Source organism: Sturnus vulgaris, chromosome 1, assembly GCF_052056855.1.
Source record: "Sturnus vulgaris isolate bStuVul1 chromosome 1, bStuVul1.hap1, whole genome shotgun sequence".
NCBI classification, from domain to species: Eukaryota; Metazoa; Chordata; class Aves; order Passeriformes; family Sturnidae; genus Sturnus; species Sturnus vulgaris.
The window spans coordinates 61,839,993-61,859,142 of NC_142243.1; the positions used below are offsets into that span (position 1 = coordinate 61,839,993).

The 19,150-nt window shown below is 36.7% G+C and overlaps 1 protein-coding gene across 8 annotated transcripts in view; it reads left to right on the forward strand.

Moving 5' to 3' along the window:
* TNS3 (tensin 3) overlaps window positions 1-19,150 on the forward strand; it is a 209,453-nt gene that overhangs the window by 154,321 nt on the left and 35,982 nt on the right. For all 8 annotated transcript variants that reach the window (XM_088168117.1, XM_014877257.2, XM_014877264.2 and 5 more), the window contains 3 exons: window positions 10,034-10,212; window positions 10,549-10,669; window positions 10,765-10,848. In XM_088168117.1, coding sequence (XP_088024243.1) covers window positions 10,034-10,212; window positions 10,549-10,669; window positions 10,765-10,848 — 384 coding nt within the window. The remainder of the gene's footprint in view (window positions 1-10,033; window positions 10,213-10,548; window positions 10,670-10,764; window positions 10,849-19,150) is intronic.

Genomic DNA, 19,150 nt, shown 5'->3' on the forward strand with positions numbered 1-19,150 from the left:
ATGAAATTGGTGTAAGATAAGTGAGTTTTGCAGGTACTTTCCTTTTTGCTTGAAAAAAGTACTGTTCAGCAAGTTCTTACCTATTATAGATAATCTGTTGGGTATTTTTTTTTTTTTTGCTGATGTAAATTTAAGCTATAAGGGAACAGAATTTGTACATTGAGACATTTTTAGAAGGCATCAGTGGTATACGTTTTTCATTATTACTATTTCGATTTAAATTAGGAGAAAAAGTTCCAACAACTTTATCTTCAAATATAGCGTAATGATGCTGGCATTAAATTTCTCTGCAATGTTTTCACAAATAATGTAATATTTGCCAGTAAAATATTTTAAGACATGCTCTTTTGGAAAGTTTTCTGTTTAAAAATGTACAAGTCGCAGTGCTTGTTTGTTATCTCTGACTCTGAAATGATTACAGCTGGTGGAATTAAATACTCAATACTTGCTGACTATGTTGCCTAAGTAATGCTACTAGAATGAGCAGCTTTGCAAAAGGGTGAGTAGTCTGCCTCTGGCTAAGTCCACTAAACCTATTATTAATGGTCTACCTAAAATTTGTGACAGATAAGCTCTTGCCTGTCCTACTGTCATGTTTGAAAATTTTATGTGGTCTAATTTCTCTGGCAAATCATATGCCCTTGCCTCCGTTTCTCCCCTTCCATCATCCTCTTCCTCCACTTCTCCAGTCATGGTGCAATGAAAGACTTGCTTGTGTCCCCAGGGTTTGACTGACATAGCCAACATGAGAGAAGACAAGCCCATGGCCTCGCTTGACACCAATGAGTTGCCTCAGCTCAAGCTCAGTAGGATGTGCTAAACCATTCAGTGATGAACGTGCCTAACTAGTTTGTGGTGTCTGTTCATGGGCAGGCCTATGTGATCAAGCATGGTGATTCTTGTAGGGAAGGTGAAATCACAGTTCTGTGTGGTAACTGAGGACTGAAGAAGTCCAAAAATCCATGACTAATAAATGTGATATGCCTTGCTGCTTATTTTTAATACACAATATGTATTTTGTGGCATTAGTTTTTAATTCTCTTGAATATTTCCAAATTATTAGCTGATGGACAAATTGAGATTTTTTTCAGCAGGAGAGAACTCTTCTCTTTATATACAATAAATCTAGTGAATGGGATAAAGAGGCAATTTAGAATAAGCCCCCTTTTAAAGTTCTATGTTGGAATATAGGAAGTTTAAAAGAGATACTTGAAATTTTCTCCCAGATTCTAGTCATCTCAAAGGAAGTAGCAGTCACTATAATTTCCCTTCCATTTTTAACATCAGGTAAATAAAGACCAGTGAAAATAATTGCACCTGGGGAATGATCTGGAAGAGGATTTGTTTTAAAGAATTAAATTATGGAATTCCGTATTTAAGAGAATCAAATATATGTAGACAGCATTTAAAATCCTGGATATTTGAGAGGAGGTATCAGGGCACAGTAGAAGCAAAAAGGCTTTAGTAGTCAGGAACATAAGAATAGCCCTAATTAAACAAAATTTAAACATTAATATGTATAGCTTTAGAACAATAATAATTTTTTATGTTTGTCTTTATGTCAAATGCTAAAATGTTCCATTTTTGACTTCTTCAAGTAACATCCAATTTATACTAGAAAGAGCTTGATTTTAGAACTACTCAGGGTTCCAGAGTTAAAACAGCACATATATGTGGCATGCTGCCACCTCTGCTTGAGACTAGGAGGTCACCAGCATGTACTGATTTTCTAAGTGCTCTAGAATTTATTTAGTTACATATCTGGACTTGCCCCACTGAAATATGCAGAATCATACATTTATTCATGCATGGTGTGTACAAACCAGCATGGAGAAAAAGCAATTTACTCGAATGAATATTAAGAATGAGGAACACTGGAATGTTTTTTTCCTGTATACACCACTGTTCAGAATCATTGGACTGAGAACTGGCTGCATGTCAGGTTGCAGAGGGTTGTGGTCAGTGGCACAGTCTACAGATGCCTGCAGTTCAGGGGTCTAAATCCAGATCTGTTTAACTTATTAATTGCTTGATGAAGGCGTAGAGTGCCTCCTCAGCAAGTTTGCTGAAGCATAAAGCTGGAAGGAGTGGCCATACTCCAGAATGTGTTGAATGTGGTTTATCTTACCTTGGAGTAAAATTGTAGAATTTCATAGAATTAGGATAAACAGGGGAACATTCAAGGCACTTAATTAGCTGTTGAAACTAGTGCAGTACAGGAGCTGTAGCTGATAGCACAAAGAAATGCTGGCTGCCATTGGCATGAAGAAATAGCCATTAATAATGGATAAGGAAAACAACAGTTGCTCACAATGGCTGATCTTACAGAGTCAGGTTTTAGAGGGGGCTCTGTATCTTGTGACTTAAACAGTTCTTGACCTAACAAGTATATTAATAGAATGAATTGGCCTGTGATAAAGAGAGTTGGCAGATCAGGACTGAATGGTCTGAGTGAGGTTGATGGGACGAATGAGACATTCTGTGTGAATCTCTCCCTCGCCAGGAGCGACCCATGCTGGAGGTGAATGGGGTCAATGTCATGCATGGTGTGTGTACATCTAACCTGAGGGTTGTGTTACAGGAGGATGGTGGAATTATCTGGTCTCCTGCGTGAGTGTGCAGAAAATATATGCCCTAAAAGGCATGTACATGTTTCTAGTGCCCTGCAGAGCTGGAAGAATTTGCATAAGAATGAAATGTGTGTGCGTCAGCTAGGATGTGCATTGTGGTGCATTCTTGCTTCTGTTTGTGTATATGATTCTGCACTGATTGATAGGTAGGCAGCCACCTCTCCTTTCATGCTTCTTCCTAGATCTTTTTATACACGTGTATCCTTAGCATAGGTCATCCTGGTACAAACTACTGATTGCCCATGCAGCAGAGTTCTGGGTTCTGTCTGAAATGATATCTTGCGTTAAGTGCTTAGCATTTTTGGATAATTGAATTTCTTTTTGCTCGGATGTATCTTTATGAACCATGCAGAACAATGGTTGATGACCTCTTCTTTCCTTCAGTGTCACTTGTGTTGCTTATCAGAGGTGAATCACTGCACTGCTTATTAAAATTTTTTCAATTTTTAATCTTTTACGTGAGCTGAGTTATGCAGAGTTTCTGGTAGTGAATGAAGCTGCTATTTACTAATAACACAGTGCTGCAGTAGTACTAAATTTTAAATGACAGGAAGTTTGTAGCATGAAGAAATGTTGATGTGTATATAAGCTTTTCTCTGCAGCCTTATGTTCCCCATTTACTTCACTCTGTATATTCTTTTATGCCTAATAACACATGACCTCAGTCTACTGCAAAAGATATTTGTAAGACTTATTTTCTCAAATCAGACATCTTCTACCAGAAGGTTTATGATTATTTGGTAAAAAAAGAAAGCTAAATCAATGTTTTGCTTCAACCTACAAAACTGTAAAGGCAATAATCTGTTAATAAATGTAGAGAACAGAAAGGTTTTTACCCATTTTCATTATAACCTACCATCATTATCACCCATGTCTCATCTGTGTACCCCACCTTTTCACTGTTAAAATGTTAAAATTTGCGTCTTTAGAAAAATACTAGATGCAGGTGAGGAATTACGTGATCAAGTGAAGGCAGAACACAGAAACACATGCATTCAGTATTTAGGGCAGCCTGTTTAAATTACTGTTACCCAGGGATGCATTTTTATCTAAATCTGCCAGCATGAGGAAGAGAGGGACTGTATTTTCCATAAAGGTGAAATTATATTGTTGCTCTCAGGTAATTCTAATTCTTCATGCATGAGTTAAGGTATTTGAAATTACCATCTCAAAACTTCCCTAGGTTACCTACTGTAGGAACAACACATACACAATTCATACAGCCTTATATTTAGCTTGGAGTTTATCAGCTCAACACAGAATGGAGCATTAAACAAAGTCTCCCTCTCTCAAAAAAAAATGCTAAATGAATAAAAGCAGGATGGCTTGGCATCTGGTTACATTCTGGAATGCCTTCACAGATCTTTCCTCTGTCAAAAATAAACCTTTGGAGATGGCCCAAGATAGAGTATCATAAATCATACTACAGTGTCTCTGCAGACAAAGGAGAGAGGAAGAAATCCTTTTTGCATACCTTATTAAATAATATTTTTTAAAAGCATTGAACTGTTACAGATGTTCCCATTTACTCTGCTATTATGTGGGTAAGCACAGTCCCTCTGAAATAAGTTTTGAAGTGAGAGTGATACAAAGCTTGTCCAACTTCTTACCTCCCTTATTTGTATGTTCAATACACTACAAAACTTGTAGTTTCCATTGCACAGGAAAATTTTGGTGCCTGACTTGGGAGTTAATTTTACAGTGGTTAACAGTAAATTTGAAATTTTAGGTAAATTAAAAGTAGAAATTGAAGTTTGAACTGAACTGAATTCAATTTTTAAACTATATTAAATAATTTTTAGCTACAGTTGAAAATTGAATTTTAGTTACATTTAGCAGCACAATAATTTTAAATTTATGTCATGTACTTACTCCACAAATTTTTATCAGTCTTGTAATTTTCACCATGTGGGCCTGAGTGTACCATCATTATGAACCCTCTCTAAGGTTTTGGAGATACCAGTTCAGATTTTGCACCAGGCTTGCTTCCCATTCTTAGTGTAATGTAAATGAGCTATGAAACTAAAGTGACAGACCTGCAAAGCTGCTGTGTCCTATGCTTGATGGTCTACTTGAATTTGGGGTAGAGTTTAGACCTTTTCAATTGCTTGTTAGAATTGGTTTTTATAAAGAGTTTACACTTCTAGTCTACTAGCTGTTAAAAATTGGGGTAAAAAGAATAGTTTTTTTGTTAGTCATTGCTAATTATTGGGTATTTTTTCAAGAAGAAAGGGGTTTTCTGACTTCAGCAGCACTTTGTGTTCCATTTTAGAAATGTAGCACATTTAGAAATAGGATAAGGCATTGAATGTATCACAGGCACACCATAGTTGGCTTTTGTTCTAATTAATACCTTTGAAACAATGTTCCTGTAGATTCAGGAATCTGAAAGTTTGAGCATATCAAGATCCTTGTTTAGTACTTGCATCACAAATCCCCCAAGGTCATGGGTTCAATCCTAATACTTCACTTAAGATTTGGACTCAGTGATCCTGCTGGGTCTCTTTCAACACAGAATATTCTGTGATATAGTTTTTCAACTGGGTATATATTTGATTATCCTTTTGCCACCACAGCAATGTTCAGCTCAAATTTTGTCTTGCTGTCTTTGAAGATACTTTTTCTTTCAGTGTGTAATAGTGATTGTAAACCTGATTCTAAATTCTTAAAGATTTGCTATTGGTATAAGCATAAAGCTCTCTTGAAAGCTTGATCATTGATCATAAGCTTTCTTTAAAAATCTTAGACTTTGTAGTAGATAAATGGTGGCAGAGAAGGAGATTGCTTTTGGTTTGGATAGTCATGTTGGTAACATTTTTAGTACATGGGATAGTCCCTGAAGGCTCCTCTGTTAGAAGTTAATTTACGGACTTTCTTTTCCCTTGTTGCATTCTTAAGCCTCATGTTGGATTGAATCCCCTTGTTTAACAGTAATTTATAGGTCTTTTTAAACTGCTCTGTAGGCATTGACATCTGGAATTTCTGCAGTGCTAACACAGTTCTCCCCAGTGTTATTTCAGCCTTCATGACTTCTGCTGAGGTCTATGAAAGGGACACTGGAAAAACAGCTTTGTGGGAATTTTCACCATTCCTTTGACAACAGAGCCCTGCATTTTATTTCTCTGTGGGTAGAACTGGTAGAGCTTCTTATTTCATGCTAGCTTTCCACACCAGTTGGAGCTGTGGAAAGAAGCTCACTTGAAGTGTAAACACTGTCTTTTCCTCTCTGTGTGTAACATTGCTTGTACACAGCAATGAATTCTAGTTTGTCTATCTGCAAAGTTTGTTAATTTGTGTTGATTGGTTCATTAAGCATACATCCTAGTAAGTTTTCCTTTTGTTTCTTCAAACAATATGTCATTTTCTTAAACCACCTAAAAGTTTGTCAGATATTCTTGAATGCATAGATGTTACCTGTTTCCTCTTGTGAAAGGGTTAGAATTGAAATGAATTGCAGATTCCAAAAACCCTGCTAGGCAATAGATGAAGTTAAGTAAGTGAGAAGCTGCCTGTAAAATAATATAGTTAACATTGCTTAAGCTATATCCAGAGAAAATGATTTTAACTGTTGCTCAAGTATTGATGATTGCAATTCAAACGGTTAAAATCAGTTTTACAAGTTCAGACATTTCTATTTCAGTGCCATAACAAGGAATCATGTTTGCCACCCGTTGGATAATATGCTAATAAATGAGATACAGCACTATTATTGACAAGCCACTGGAGACAAGAGTTTAAGCTTAGTGTTGTTTTCTTTCCAATAATTATAAATACTTCTCAATAGTAGTTGAGGCAAGTTAAGCAGTTAAAGAAACCAGGCAATGATTAACCTTTAACCACTGGCCATGCTTCTCTTAGCTGTAGCTTTTGCACGGTGATAAACATCTGATGAGGTAAGTGCCTGATGTTGCCCTGATGCCAATCTGTTGGAATGTTACTATTTTTTCATCAGGGAAAACAGAATTACTTTTGTAGGGAAAAATTACTTTTCACATGGGAAAAGAGAGAGAGTACACAAAATGCTTTCAAAGAAATAAATATGTGCTCCTGGGATATTTTATTGAAGGTCTGCCAAAACTTTGAGCTAAATTATAAGAATAAAAATGAATTTTGTGACTTCTAGGAAGACTTGGCAACTGGCACATTACACTGCAAAAGTTTCCTTTTAAATTAGTAAGTCTAAAAACGTCTCTTACATTAAATGAGGCAGCTTTGAAGTACATTTCTGAAACTAATGAACTAAGAAGAAGTAATTTTTTGCTCTTTCCTTCACTTAATTTTAATCTTTTAGATTTGAGTTATTTGCATTAAGCTTTACTGAAATAAATCAGCTCAACTTCTCCCTCTGTTGTCCAGCATCTGGTGGTAATTTGGTATGTAAAGCACATTCTGTCTATTTAAAGAAAATGTCCATTTTCCCAGACAGACCTTTTTTGTAGCCTGTAATTGTACAATTACAAGCTTCATGAATGTATCAATACTATTGGTGATGAAATCCTCTCATTAGTGTGACAAGCAAAACTTGCATTAAATTTTGAAGGTTTTCACCCATCCAAAAGATAGATATTCTTTATCATAAAGTAATCTACAAGGCCATGTTAACTGAGATATTCTGAAATAAACTGTCTATATCTAATGTTCTGGGGTGACTTTATGATGCTGAATTGTACCCCATTCATCTGTTTAGCCAAGAAATAAGTTTTGCACCTTTAAAACTAGATGTGAGAGTGAAGGGGACGAGAAGGAGAAGCAGTGGAATGTCTGAGGTGGTTGTATTCAAAACATAAAGATAAGAGTTTTCAGCTTTCCTTCTCACAAACTGTGCTGTCAGCAGTACAGACAGACAGTGGGAGAGAGCTTTTCTTTGCTTTTAGTTAGTTTTTTAGTTAGCTGAGGCAGAGAAGTTCCCTGGACTGTGGCTTTTCTTTTTCTTGGAACTGATCAGCCCTGCTCCGGACTGAAAACCCAAAAAACCACCGGGAGCTCACGCCTTGTCCCCCCGGGGCTGGGACACGGCATTTTCCAGTGCAGGAGGGACTGAGTAAGCCGAGCGGCACCCCACAACAAGGACTTTCTAAATTTGCCATCTCTTCAGGACAGCAAGAGGTTTTATTGTTTAATATTATTAATTCTTTATTGTTGTGAATACTTGTTAAATAAACAGTTTTTTTCCACTTTTCTGCAAGGAAATCCTTTCCCGAACCAGCTGGGGGAGGGGCCGCTTGAATCTGCTTTCTAGAGGGACCCCTTTGGAAATTTCCACCCCAGTTTGCCTTATACCAAGACAACTTGGTTACAGATGGAGTGAAACTCTCATGTGCTGTTCCTGGCTCCTACTGCCTCCTGTGGAGAAGTGATGAGACTGGAAGTGTCTGGTCTCAGATGGTGTGAGATTCTGCAGTGATTACCATTAAGTTTTCTTTATAGAAATTACAAATAAAAAAGAAATCCCATTCAAAAAGTTGGTAAATGCTGGAATAGTATGCACTCAATCTGCATTCTTAAATGTCTCCAATTTCAGTACAATTCACCATGACTTTTTAGTATCATGTAAGAGGTTTAGAAGATACTTGTGATATTATGTCCTTTTCTGGCTCTGAAAGTCTTGAGTGAGGCATCTAGTTTGCTTCCAGTGTCTTCATAAGATACTCTTTCCATAAACGAGAGACCACATATAAAGATTTAAGTCAAGGGAAAAAGTTAAATATGGATGCTTAAAAAGTTTTTGGGTTTTTAAAGTTGCAGCAACCATAAAAACAGAATTTCAGTTGTCTTTTTCAAAATGTGCTAGGTTTATAAATACTGACTTGATAAAATTAATAACTGGCTGTATTTGGACCCTGAAATTTAACCCTATCGGTAGAACTTTCAAAAATTACTAACATGGTTTATTTATTTATTTGCTTCAATAGGAGTTATTATCACACTGGCTTTGATGCTAGCAGAGATGGATTTTTTGGAAATTTCTACTATAGTTTAACAAGAGATTTACTAATATTTTTAGGATAAGCCACTACTTGCCAGCAAGTTACTCAGGTTGATACATACATATGTCAATGCAGAATTACTTAAGTACCATAGATTTTAGTCTAAAATCACTGTCTCTGTTTCGAGCTTGAATAAAAACTGCTCCACTATACAAAATGTATTCGTGTATTGATGTTCTGCAATTATGTGGTGTAATCAAGGTGCAATGTCTACAACACGGACATGCCAGGTGTCACATGCCAGATTTTACACCGTGGCTTCTATCAGCTACTTCAGATTAGGAAATCGATGTGTGTGTAAGCTGTATGCTATCATTTTTCTCTACACAAGTTGCTGATTCAGCCTTCCTGCTGGTTTAGATGAAAGACACACTTTGGACTCAGAGTGTTATGGTTCCGTGATCTGATGTGCTTCAACAACACGTACTTGAAGTTGGAAATTGCTGTAAAGGTTTAAATGACACAAGCAATTAAAGTAACTTCTTGTGGGAATACTCAGCTCTTTTAAGAGAAATAGCTAATCCTCAAAGATCTTTTTGCATATATATAGACCATAGAAGCTCTCAGAGAAGTATTTGAAAAGTTGCTATGCATGTGGTTGTTTTTGTGGCTACTCAGTAAGTTCTAAGGATCCTTATTGTTGACTTAAGAAGGGTAGAAAAAGCAGTTGTTGCAGGAGTAATCTGGGGGTGCCTGCTGTTTGGAGTTGATGACCACCTATAAAATCCTGCTAATCATAGCTCTGCATCTAGTGGTTTAAAAATCTGCATCTAGTGCTCTTAATAATGTCTTTGGAAAAAAATACTGCTTCATATCCTTGAATGTCCTGGATTGTTCTGCTGGTTTAGCTTACTCTTCTGTGCCGCTCCTCAAAAGGATTACAGCTTCTGTGTGTAGCTAATACCTAATTTTTGTAAATGTGATTGCTGTGTGTGCCACAAAAGGTGTATCGTGAACTGAGTTTATAAGGGCCAGGCTCTGTTTTGACTAAAAATAATCTGCTTTTGGGAGGGAAATGTGATGGGGGGAAAGGCAGCCCTGGACAGCAGCAATGGTTTTTCTGCCAAGAGCCAACTGTGTGTCAGAAATGGCAAGAGAGGCTTCTCATTGGAGTGCCATAGCGACCCCTTCTGGCTTGCTCTTCCGATTGCACTGAGGGTGATCGCTTCAAAAATGAGCATCAGGAGAAACTTACTCCTCTGGAACAAAGGGGACTGTGAATATTTTCCAGTTCATTTCAGCAAAGAAACTGCAGCTGGTATTTTTTTCCCCACCTATGTGCTTTTGTAAAACAGTTTGAACATTCTTTGTAATAACTACAGTAGTGTAGTATTGTAATAACTACAATAGTGAAGTTTGTTTTAACAGTTCTAACTGAAAAAAAACCAGTTTCCTAATCAGCTTGCCTGTTTTCAGCAACAGGTATGCAAGATGATGATGCCACAGGGAAAAGGCTCAGAAAGTTAAGTGTTGGGCAGTATGACAATGATGTTCCTGGGGAGCCATCGTATAACAGGGGTGGATGGATGAAGTCTCCTGCTGCTCACCAGGCTGTAATTCCAGGATCACCGTTTGCAGGAGGGAAAACCAAGGAGGTAAACAATCAAGAATTTTTCAGTAAATACTGAAGCGAGTGGTCAGTAGGAACTCGTGTTTTGTGTCCAAAATTAATATGAAGCAACTGGGCAGTTGCATCATGGCAATAAAAACAAATAACTGCATTTACCTCAGAAATGCAATTCAATGTTTAAAGATGCTCTTGTCTATTCTGTGTTTGCATGTTTCCAGTGTTCCAAGATCTCTCTGCTGGAACAGTAGATCACACTATATCTGGTTACAGAAACTTTCTGTAATTTGAAGAATGCTCCACTGTGTCATAGGGTTAAGTGAGAATTACCACACTATAATTTTGCTTTTTTTTTGTGTCTTAGATGACTGTTGTACATTACCAAGATGAAATAGATGAGGGAATCTTCTCCCCAGTAAAAAATGGAAATGAAGCTGTCACATTCACATCAGCTTTTCCAGAGCTGTCATCAGAGATGACATACGGTAAGAAAATGTCTGTCTCTATTTATTTATTTCAATAGCACTATTGACATTTTAGCTGTTACTGAAGAGGAACTGCCCTTTCCCCTCTCTCATAGTGAAAACATCTCCACTGTGCCATCAGCAGATTCCCTCCAGCCAAAAGGTCAGCAGCCCATCTGAGCTGTACAGAACCACTTCTGGTAAGGTACCCCTCTTTCCTAAATAATATGAAAATGAACTGTGATGAAAGCAACTAACACAACAGTGGTTTATAAATAGGACATATAAATGGTGAATTTAGACATGTGAGTCAGAGAAATGGATTTTAGCAGTCCTATTTTAATCACACCAAATACAAATGAGTAAATTAAGCATTATCCAAGAAATATTTAATGCCTTCCAGATTTTAACTGCCAGCAGGGAGTCCCATGTTCACATTGTGAAAATTCAGTGTAGGAGCAATTAGACAGTTGCATCAGAGAAATAAGAGGAAATGCATCTCAGTGTTTAAAGCTATCCTGTTCTTGTTCTCTTTATCTGTTTGCATGGTTTCAATGTTCCTCAGTCTTTCTGCTGAAATCTGATGACATCAAAATACTGCTATCAGGAGACTTGAGTTCTTTGTGATTTTAAGCTGGTTTTGTCTCCATCTGAGGAAAGATGGGTGGTGTCCATGTTGCCATCTTTTCAGGCAAGTTAAGGTGACAATGAAGTTTAACAGTAGCTATGCTCGAGTCAAGGAGATCCTTAACTAGAGGAATGGATGTTCTGGAGGGTTTTTTTCTCGTGATACAGTTTGTAAATACACAACCATGGGAAAGTAGTTGGTAGTAGATGATTACATATTTAAAGCTTTAATATGATCTAGCTATGATTTTTTTATAAGAAAGGATGATGTTCAAGGCCTTAAGTCTTTGCTACTAAAAATAGCACCTAAGCTACTGTTACCTGTCAACTTTTTTGTGCAAAACTATTTGAGAAGACTAGGGTTTAAAAGAAAAAAGTATTTCTGGACTGTGTCAGAAAGTGCTGGACATAGCAGAAAGCCAGCTACTGTATTTAAAACCTGAATAAAAATCACAGGCATTCATTTTATGCATTACATGACGTTCAAATGAAAATTCCTGTATACTAATAGAGTTTTACTGCTTATGACTGTCTTCTCTAGGAGGATCTTGATAGTAGACTTTTCAATAAATTTGATGAGGAGTTTTGATGCAATAATAGTGTTTCAATTTTAACTTAAAAAAAAATTATGTTTAATTTGCCTCACTTAATAGTTGTCCAAAGCAAATGACATCAACACAGAATAAATTGATCTTTAGCTATAGAAAAATCTTCTACCCCGTTCAAGACATCTCTTTATGGTTCTCCCTACTTCTAAGAAATTAGTGGCAGATATCCTCCTGGGGACAACTTCATCAGATCAATTACAGGTTGATCTACTGAACACTTTGCTGTTAAATAGTTTCTATTTGTGTTGCTAAGAGCTAAGACTTGCCCTGGAAAAAATATTTGGCTTTCAATGTATTTCTCTATTTTGATTCTCCTGCTTAATTCTAAATGCTGTCATCTCTCAAATGCTTGTTTTAGATACTCAGTTAATGGAACACTGAAGGTAATTATTCTAATTATTAGAAAAGGAAACTGTTCTTCCTTTGAGTGCCTGTTTCAAAATGGAGCTGAAGGTGTAGTGAATGCTGCAGGTTAAGTGCTCATCTCCATGCAGCTTTGATTTTAGCTGTAAACATAATGCACTTTGACATTAAAGGTGTTAGTTGTTAAAGGTTGAAAGTGTATGAGGTGGGTCAGCTAGAAAACATGCAATTAAAGGTACCTGTTTGCAAGCATTTCTCAGAAATGTTAATTGGGTGACTTTCCCATCAGAGCACAGAAACTTCTATTGCCAGAGGCAAGTAGTAATCATACTTTAAATGGTTTAAATTTTTCTCTTTTCCCTTCACTTCTACTATAGTTATTGCCTGTATCTACTTACTTCTGTGTCTTCTGATTTCTTTGGCAAGAAGTGCTTCTTATTTCTGCTACCAATCCCTAATTCATGCCCAGAGCAAGAGTGTTATGTTTTGTGTGTTGAAGAAGCCAAGAATCTGAAGGGAGCAGACACAGCTGTTACTGTGGTGGAGACTGCTTTAATGCACATGCTCTAAAGGTGACTTTCTAAGAGTGTGCACTTTGCAAGAGTTATTAACAGCTTCAATTTTTAGTGCTTTCCCTTGCAGACTAGCTCTTCTTTTAAATGCTTACATGGTCTTTATTTTGGTAAAAGTCAGGAAACATACTGACTTCTTCAGAAATTTCTCGACAGCATGAGGCCTTTTGAGTCATGGACTCTGGAGTCTTCATTTCTGACATTAAGGTATTACCACTTTTGTCTCAGATCAGATCACCCTTGAATTCAAAATTGCTTTGTTCTGCGTCTCAGCTTTGCTGTTTATCTGCTTTTTAAGTTACCAGTGAGGATGCTGTAACCTGGTTGCCAATTATCTAGATGTATTATTGTTTTATTTCCTCCCTGTTTCCTAGTGGAGAATAGCATTCAGTGTAATGAGCACTTACCATATCAAGGGATTCTGTTGTGCTTTTAGAAAAGCACAAAAGTATATATTTAAAAAGAAAAAATACACAGTTTTGTGTATGCTATAGTCAAAAATTGCAATGACATCCAGTCCTTATGTATAAAAATTATAAAATTTTCTCTTTGAGTTAGTCTTGTAAACTGTGTATCTAATATCTTGAATACATCTGATTTTTAACCTGTTTACTTAAGGACACTGTATTTAGTAAAGTCTTATAAAACGGAGCTCTGTTATCTCTAGAAATCTTAATTTTCTTTCCAGGTAAAACCACTTTACTGGGGAAAGTCAGTCTAGTAGTGTTATAATCTGTCTCCCTTATATTTGCTATGTCCTAACTCTTCATTCTCCCTGTACGTTATGGAGATGTCCTGCCTGCAGGATTTCTTTTCAGAGCCTTGTTCTTTATCAAACAGGTATAAATTTAACCTCCCTCAGTCTGTATGCATGCAGTCAATTTTTCGTCAGCACTGCTGCTCCAGTGATCACTTGCTGCCATTATTTCATGGCCCTTTTCTTCACTTTACATAGCTTGAAAGTAATACAGCACCCACAGAGTTCATTCTGAATTATCTTTGAAAGACACCTTGCTTCTCGAGATGAACCTAAGTGACCTATAAATTGGCTAGTTTTATAAATACCCCTCAAAAAATAGTGCTGCTCCAGAGAGAGCCCAGATACAGCTCTCTGGAATTTCACAATAGCTGATGTATATTCCATGGGAGGGAGAGTCCCACACATCAGTGAAGGAACTGAAGAACTATTTGTAGGCCATTTTGAAACTTATAAAGGGTCTTTTGTCTCAGACAGCAGACTGCTAATTCAAGTCCCTTTGTGTATAGAAGTAACAAATAAAAGCGTAGCAAGCTCTTTGCCAGGGGACTGAATGCTGGCTAGCTGCCCTGCCACTCCACCCCTGAGGCTAGATGAGAACTGCCCCTTCTTCAGCCCTGGTCAAAGCACAGACAGAACTTTGCAGAAGGTCTGCATTCACAAACAGGCACTGTCTTGCAACAGAAGGCAGGGATCTGTGGAACAAGGGAAGATTGTCTATAATCCCTTATCAATGTACTGACAAAGAGAAGACATGATGTAATTTTTTTCCATCTTCTCTGAACAGCCTAACTAGACTTGTGCAGTTCAAGCAGTGCAAATGATGGAATGAAAACATTGCTACCGGTATAAGGAATCTCTGAGCCTTCGACCATGTGTAAAGCCGTGCCTTTTCATCTCTTCCAGGGAGTTTAGCCTAGGTACTGTGCTCAAAGCTTGTGTATGAGCTGCATCTACTCTAAAAATTTTAAAAAGGGCAACTTTTCTCATGCCATCGTGGAACTCTTCAAGAGTTGTGGAATTGTGGAATATTTCCACAATTTTTCTCATACAGGCTCTGTTTTTGCCTGAAAGAGACATTGTAGCCCTAAATTCCCCTCATTGACTTACACAGACTTACTCTATTACATCATCCAGCAGAATTATGATTGCTTAATAAATGTATTGGAAGGCAAACCCACAGCCTAACAGCCTCATTATTGCATAATTCTATTACTGATTAGAATTTTATACTGTTGTGGTTTCATACTGTTACTTCAGGATTGTGATTTCTTCCAGTCACTGAGTTGCTAGGGAAATGATACTGCTTAATTTTTTGTTTTAAAAAAATGTCAGGGTTCTAAACTGAGGGTCAGTTTGGGAATAAAAGTGAAATTAATTTGTGAAAGGGAAAAATTCCCTGTTTACGATGGGCAAAAACGTTTTTCCACAATGTGAAAAACTTTCATATAATACTCATTTATACCTGCTTTCTCCTCTCACCTGCTTATGTAAGTTATCATCTACACAATATTTTATAATTAAACACCAAATGTTTCTTAAGTATTATAAAATACACCATCTACTAGTGTATAAGAAGCCTCCATAGGCTTCAGGAGCAAGCAGGAAATGACTTGGATCTCCTGTTGGGATTCTATCAGCAAGAACTTATTGAGGGCTTCCAGAAAGCATTTGGAATGCTGTAAAGCAAAATCATAAATGTTCAGAGACCACTTCTTGGTTGTTGTAAACACTAAAGTGAATATAATGTATTATGATCCATCACACTTTTGCATCTCTGGGTTACTTTCATTGAGGCATTCAGCTCAGTAAAATTAATCTTTATACAAAGTTTTTATTGCAGGAAGGTTGGAGATGACTTGATATGTTTTCAGGTCTTCATTGTCACAGATCTCCTTCCCTTTGTCCCACTAATTATAATACAGTTCTTAACATATCTTTCAAATACAATCATGGAAATGTTGTATTTGTTTGGCCTGTGAAGAAATAAGCAACACTTATTATCAGTGATTTCACTCTGGTAGTCCAAATTCACAGCAAAAGTAATAATATTCCATCTCATGTGCTGAAAACTTCAGTTTATATCAATCTGAATGGTGGAAAATATCTTGTAACAGTAGAATGAAATTGAAACTTTAAATAACTTAAAATATGTGTAGTCTATGCCGCTTCTACTGAGTGGTATTAACCAAAATCCTTACAGTATAAGTGCCTACAGCTGAGCTATTTGGTAATCAGCCAGTTGAGCTTTTTTCCCCCCTCCACTCAGTTTGGCTAAGATTTTCATGGGAGGAGCTCTCCCAGTCCACACTACTTAACTTCCCAAAGCTTTAGAGATGAAATAATTTAGAGTTTAATCCATTTAGCTAGCTAGATATGGACAGGTTTTGTTTTACAGCTATGTTACATGTTTCCACATAAAACTTTCAAAAATCTGTATATATGTTAGTCACTCAGTAAACATTCTAATACATCATTGATTCAGAGGAGAAAGGAATATAATTATGCATAACTGAATATAAAAAGCTAGGGCGTGCCAAGTCCATGGCAAGATAGTATGTGATGATAAACCAGTGGGACAATTTAAATGTGTGTTTTCTTTGGCTGATACATTAAAGCTGACAAAACAGGCCACTCTCATTACTGGATATTCATAAGAAAACTAATTCTCTAAAATATGCTCTCTCTTCCACTGGTTTTGGATACTCTAGGTTGATAAAATATTTTGGAACATGAATACATTTTGTTTTGTAGCCAGTGTTGTATCTGATCACAGATTCAGTAATTCTTCAAATCTGATGCTTATGTCAAAACCAAAGATATTTCATGACCAATTGGTCTTACAGCTCCCCGAGCTAAACTTCTGCAAAGGGACATGATCTGCTGTGACCTACATGTTGAACATCACATTGAACATGAGAAAAATCCAAGTGCTACAGATGGTCATGGAAAATACTGTGCTAGCAGAATACATAGTCTAGTAGTACATGTATATATAATTAATTCCATGTGCAGCTTCTCTATAATACTGAAGAATTTGAAGGAAAAATAAAAAAAAGATAGGTTCTTCAGACATTACATCAAAGAGATGTTGTGAAACTATTCACTGTCTCCTCTTCCTACCCGCCTTGCTTTTGTAGCAGGATTTGTATCTAGATAGAAACACTGTAATCATAGATCAGAATAGGCCTTAAACCATATCCTGCCCTGTTAAAATTGCTTTGGAGAAAGAATCATATACTCATTTGGAAAGACTTTGTTTTATACTGTGTGTTTAATTTTCTGTGCAAGTATTTACATTGGGGGTTTTCTTGTTTGTTTTAATGGATGACTTTTCATTCCATGTGGGCGAAGTGCTGATAGATAAGTAAATCAGAGAACTGAGACTGTTCCCCTAGAAATGGCCCTCTCAGAGGTCCCTTGGCACTGCCTGCATTATCCGTTTGAACTAAGATGCTTCTGAAAAGTTACATAGAGTCTTCTGCCTAAAACAGCAAATGTGAATTAGGTTTTCTCACAGGGAAATGAGTATCCAAGTGGTGGAGACCCTAAATACGGAAAGAAGCTCTCTACTTTCTCATCTACTCATTTTGTCCTGAATTCAAACGTTGAACTGCCTTAAAGGAATGGCAGAACTTGTGACAAAGGAGTTTTCCTACAGGAGTTCATATGAAATTAGGTTTCTATCTTGGGACATCTTTATAAAGTCTCTACCATGTTCTGTGTCTTTCATCAATGGTACCTTAACAAATCTGACTGATCCTTGATCCCTCACAAGTAGCATTAAATCAAGCAAGTGCTGATAGGTTCTTCATCAAGAACCCACCCATCCTGTAAGTGCTTCCCTTAATTGGGGCACCACACTTTAATCCAGTCTGTCTGTTACTTGTTTTGTCTTGACTAACTTTTCGTACCACTGTGAACTGAAAATGAAATAACTGCCTTATTTCAAAAGGATTTAGTAGCTGAGAAAAAACTTGAAGTTTTGCATAAGACACGTTATTGCCTGTTGCAGTTTCATTCAGGAGCCAATACATCTGAAAGTTTAATTATGCGGCCTGCAGCTTTCATCCTTCCTGTAGCTCTAGTCCAAAGGCATTTTTTCTTGAGAGAAAGCAGTAGCATTATCTGGTTCTTATTTATTTTTGTATGTGTGTTTTGTTTTTTTTTAAAGACTTGCCATCCAAGATAACTGACTGTACTTGGAATATGAATTTATTAGTTGAAAAGATGATGGTACTTCCAAGGGTGCTGAACACAGTTTCTTGTTATGTTCACTAGTATCTGTGAGAGCTCAAAAATTCGAAAATTCAGGCAATTAAAATAAGCTGTATAATTCTGAAGTTTCAAATGCCAAAAAAGTTATTTAGATAATCGAATATTACATGGGAAAAATATGTTTATAAAATACTTCAGTGTTGTTACTTGATCATGGTCTCAAAGCATATGTGCCTCTTCAATTAAATTTGAAATGCACCCTGATAATACACTGGTGGGTGGTGGTGGTTTGGTTTTGGTTTTTTCCTCTTTCTTTGTTCTTGCTAAGAACCACTGAAAAAGTGATTACTTGAGAAGTTTTTTAAAGCATTCTGTTTTAGAGAGTTTGGTTTCTCTTTTTACCCCTTTCCATGGGAAAAATTAATGAATTTCCCCCCATAAATCAGTCATTTGATAAATAATTATCTTTGTAGATATTCATTGAAATATAGATGAATAATATCTTACACATACATAAAAACCAGAATAATCTGAAGCTGAGCAATCCATCACTAATATTTGCTACTTTTGAAGATGCAAACAATAAGCCATTGACAGAAACTTAAAAACAATTTAATAGAAATACAGGATTGGATGAACGGGCAGCCTGGCAGATGTGTTTGTTTTTACACATACCTGAGGTTGCTTGTTTGCAGTGCCTGTGCATACCATACATTTTTGAGATGTCACTAGTCACTTTGCTGGAAAAGGTTAAATTAACAAAAAGCCATGGGAACAACTACTGCTCTTGCTATGATTCTATGAAATTTTTTCAACTTTTCCAGGGTGAGGCCTCCTACTATATGACATGGCACTTCATGACTCTGATGTGCCAGAGTAATCCATGTAGTTTGAGGGAAAGCTGAAGAAGAAAGCTCCAAAAATCGAAGTATAGCTGTGAGCACACTTTAAAAAAAAAATTGCAGTTTTAAAATGATCCTGTGTTTGAGTATCTGGGAGGGTCTGTCTACTGCATTCACAAATTAAAGATATTCTGCAGTTTCAGTATGACAGACCTTCCAGTGTTGAGTGGGAGCAGAGAGGAAATACACACTCAGTTCCACTTAATTGTTTATAGTCTAAAGGTCATATTGCTCTTTGTTTTTCAAGATGCTGTTCTCTCCTATGTTAATTCTCTCCATGTTTATTCTCTCTGGCAAAGGATGAGAAAACCAAATTCATCTGTGTTTTTCTATGCCTGAGTTAGGCATGTTATTTCATAAAGTCATTTATATTCAGGCATGTTGTAGATAAATTCTGAAATGAGCAATCTACTTGACATTGACTCCCACATTTCTGTCAATCACCACAGTAGCAG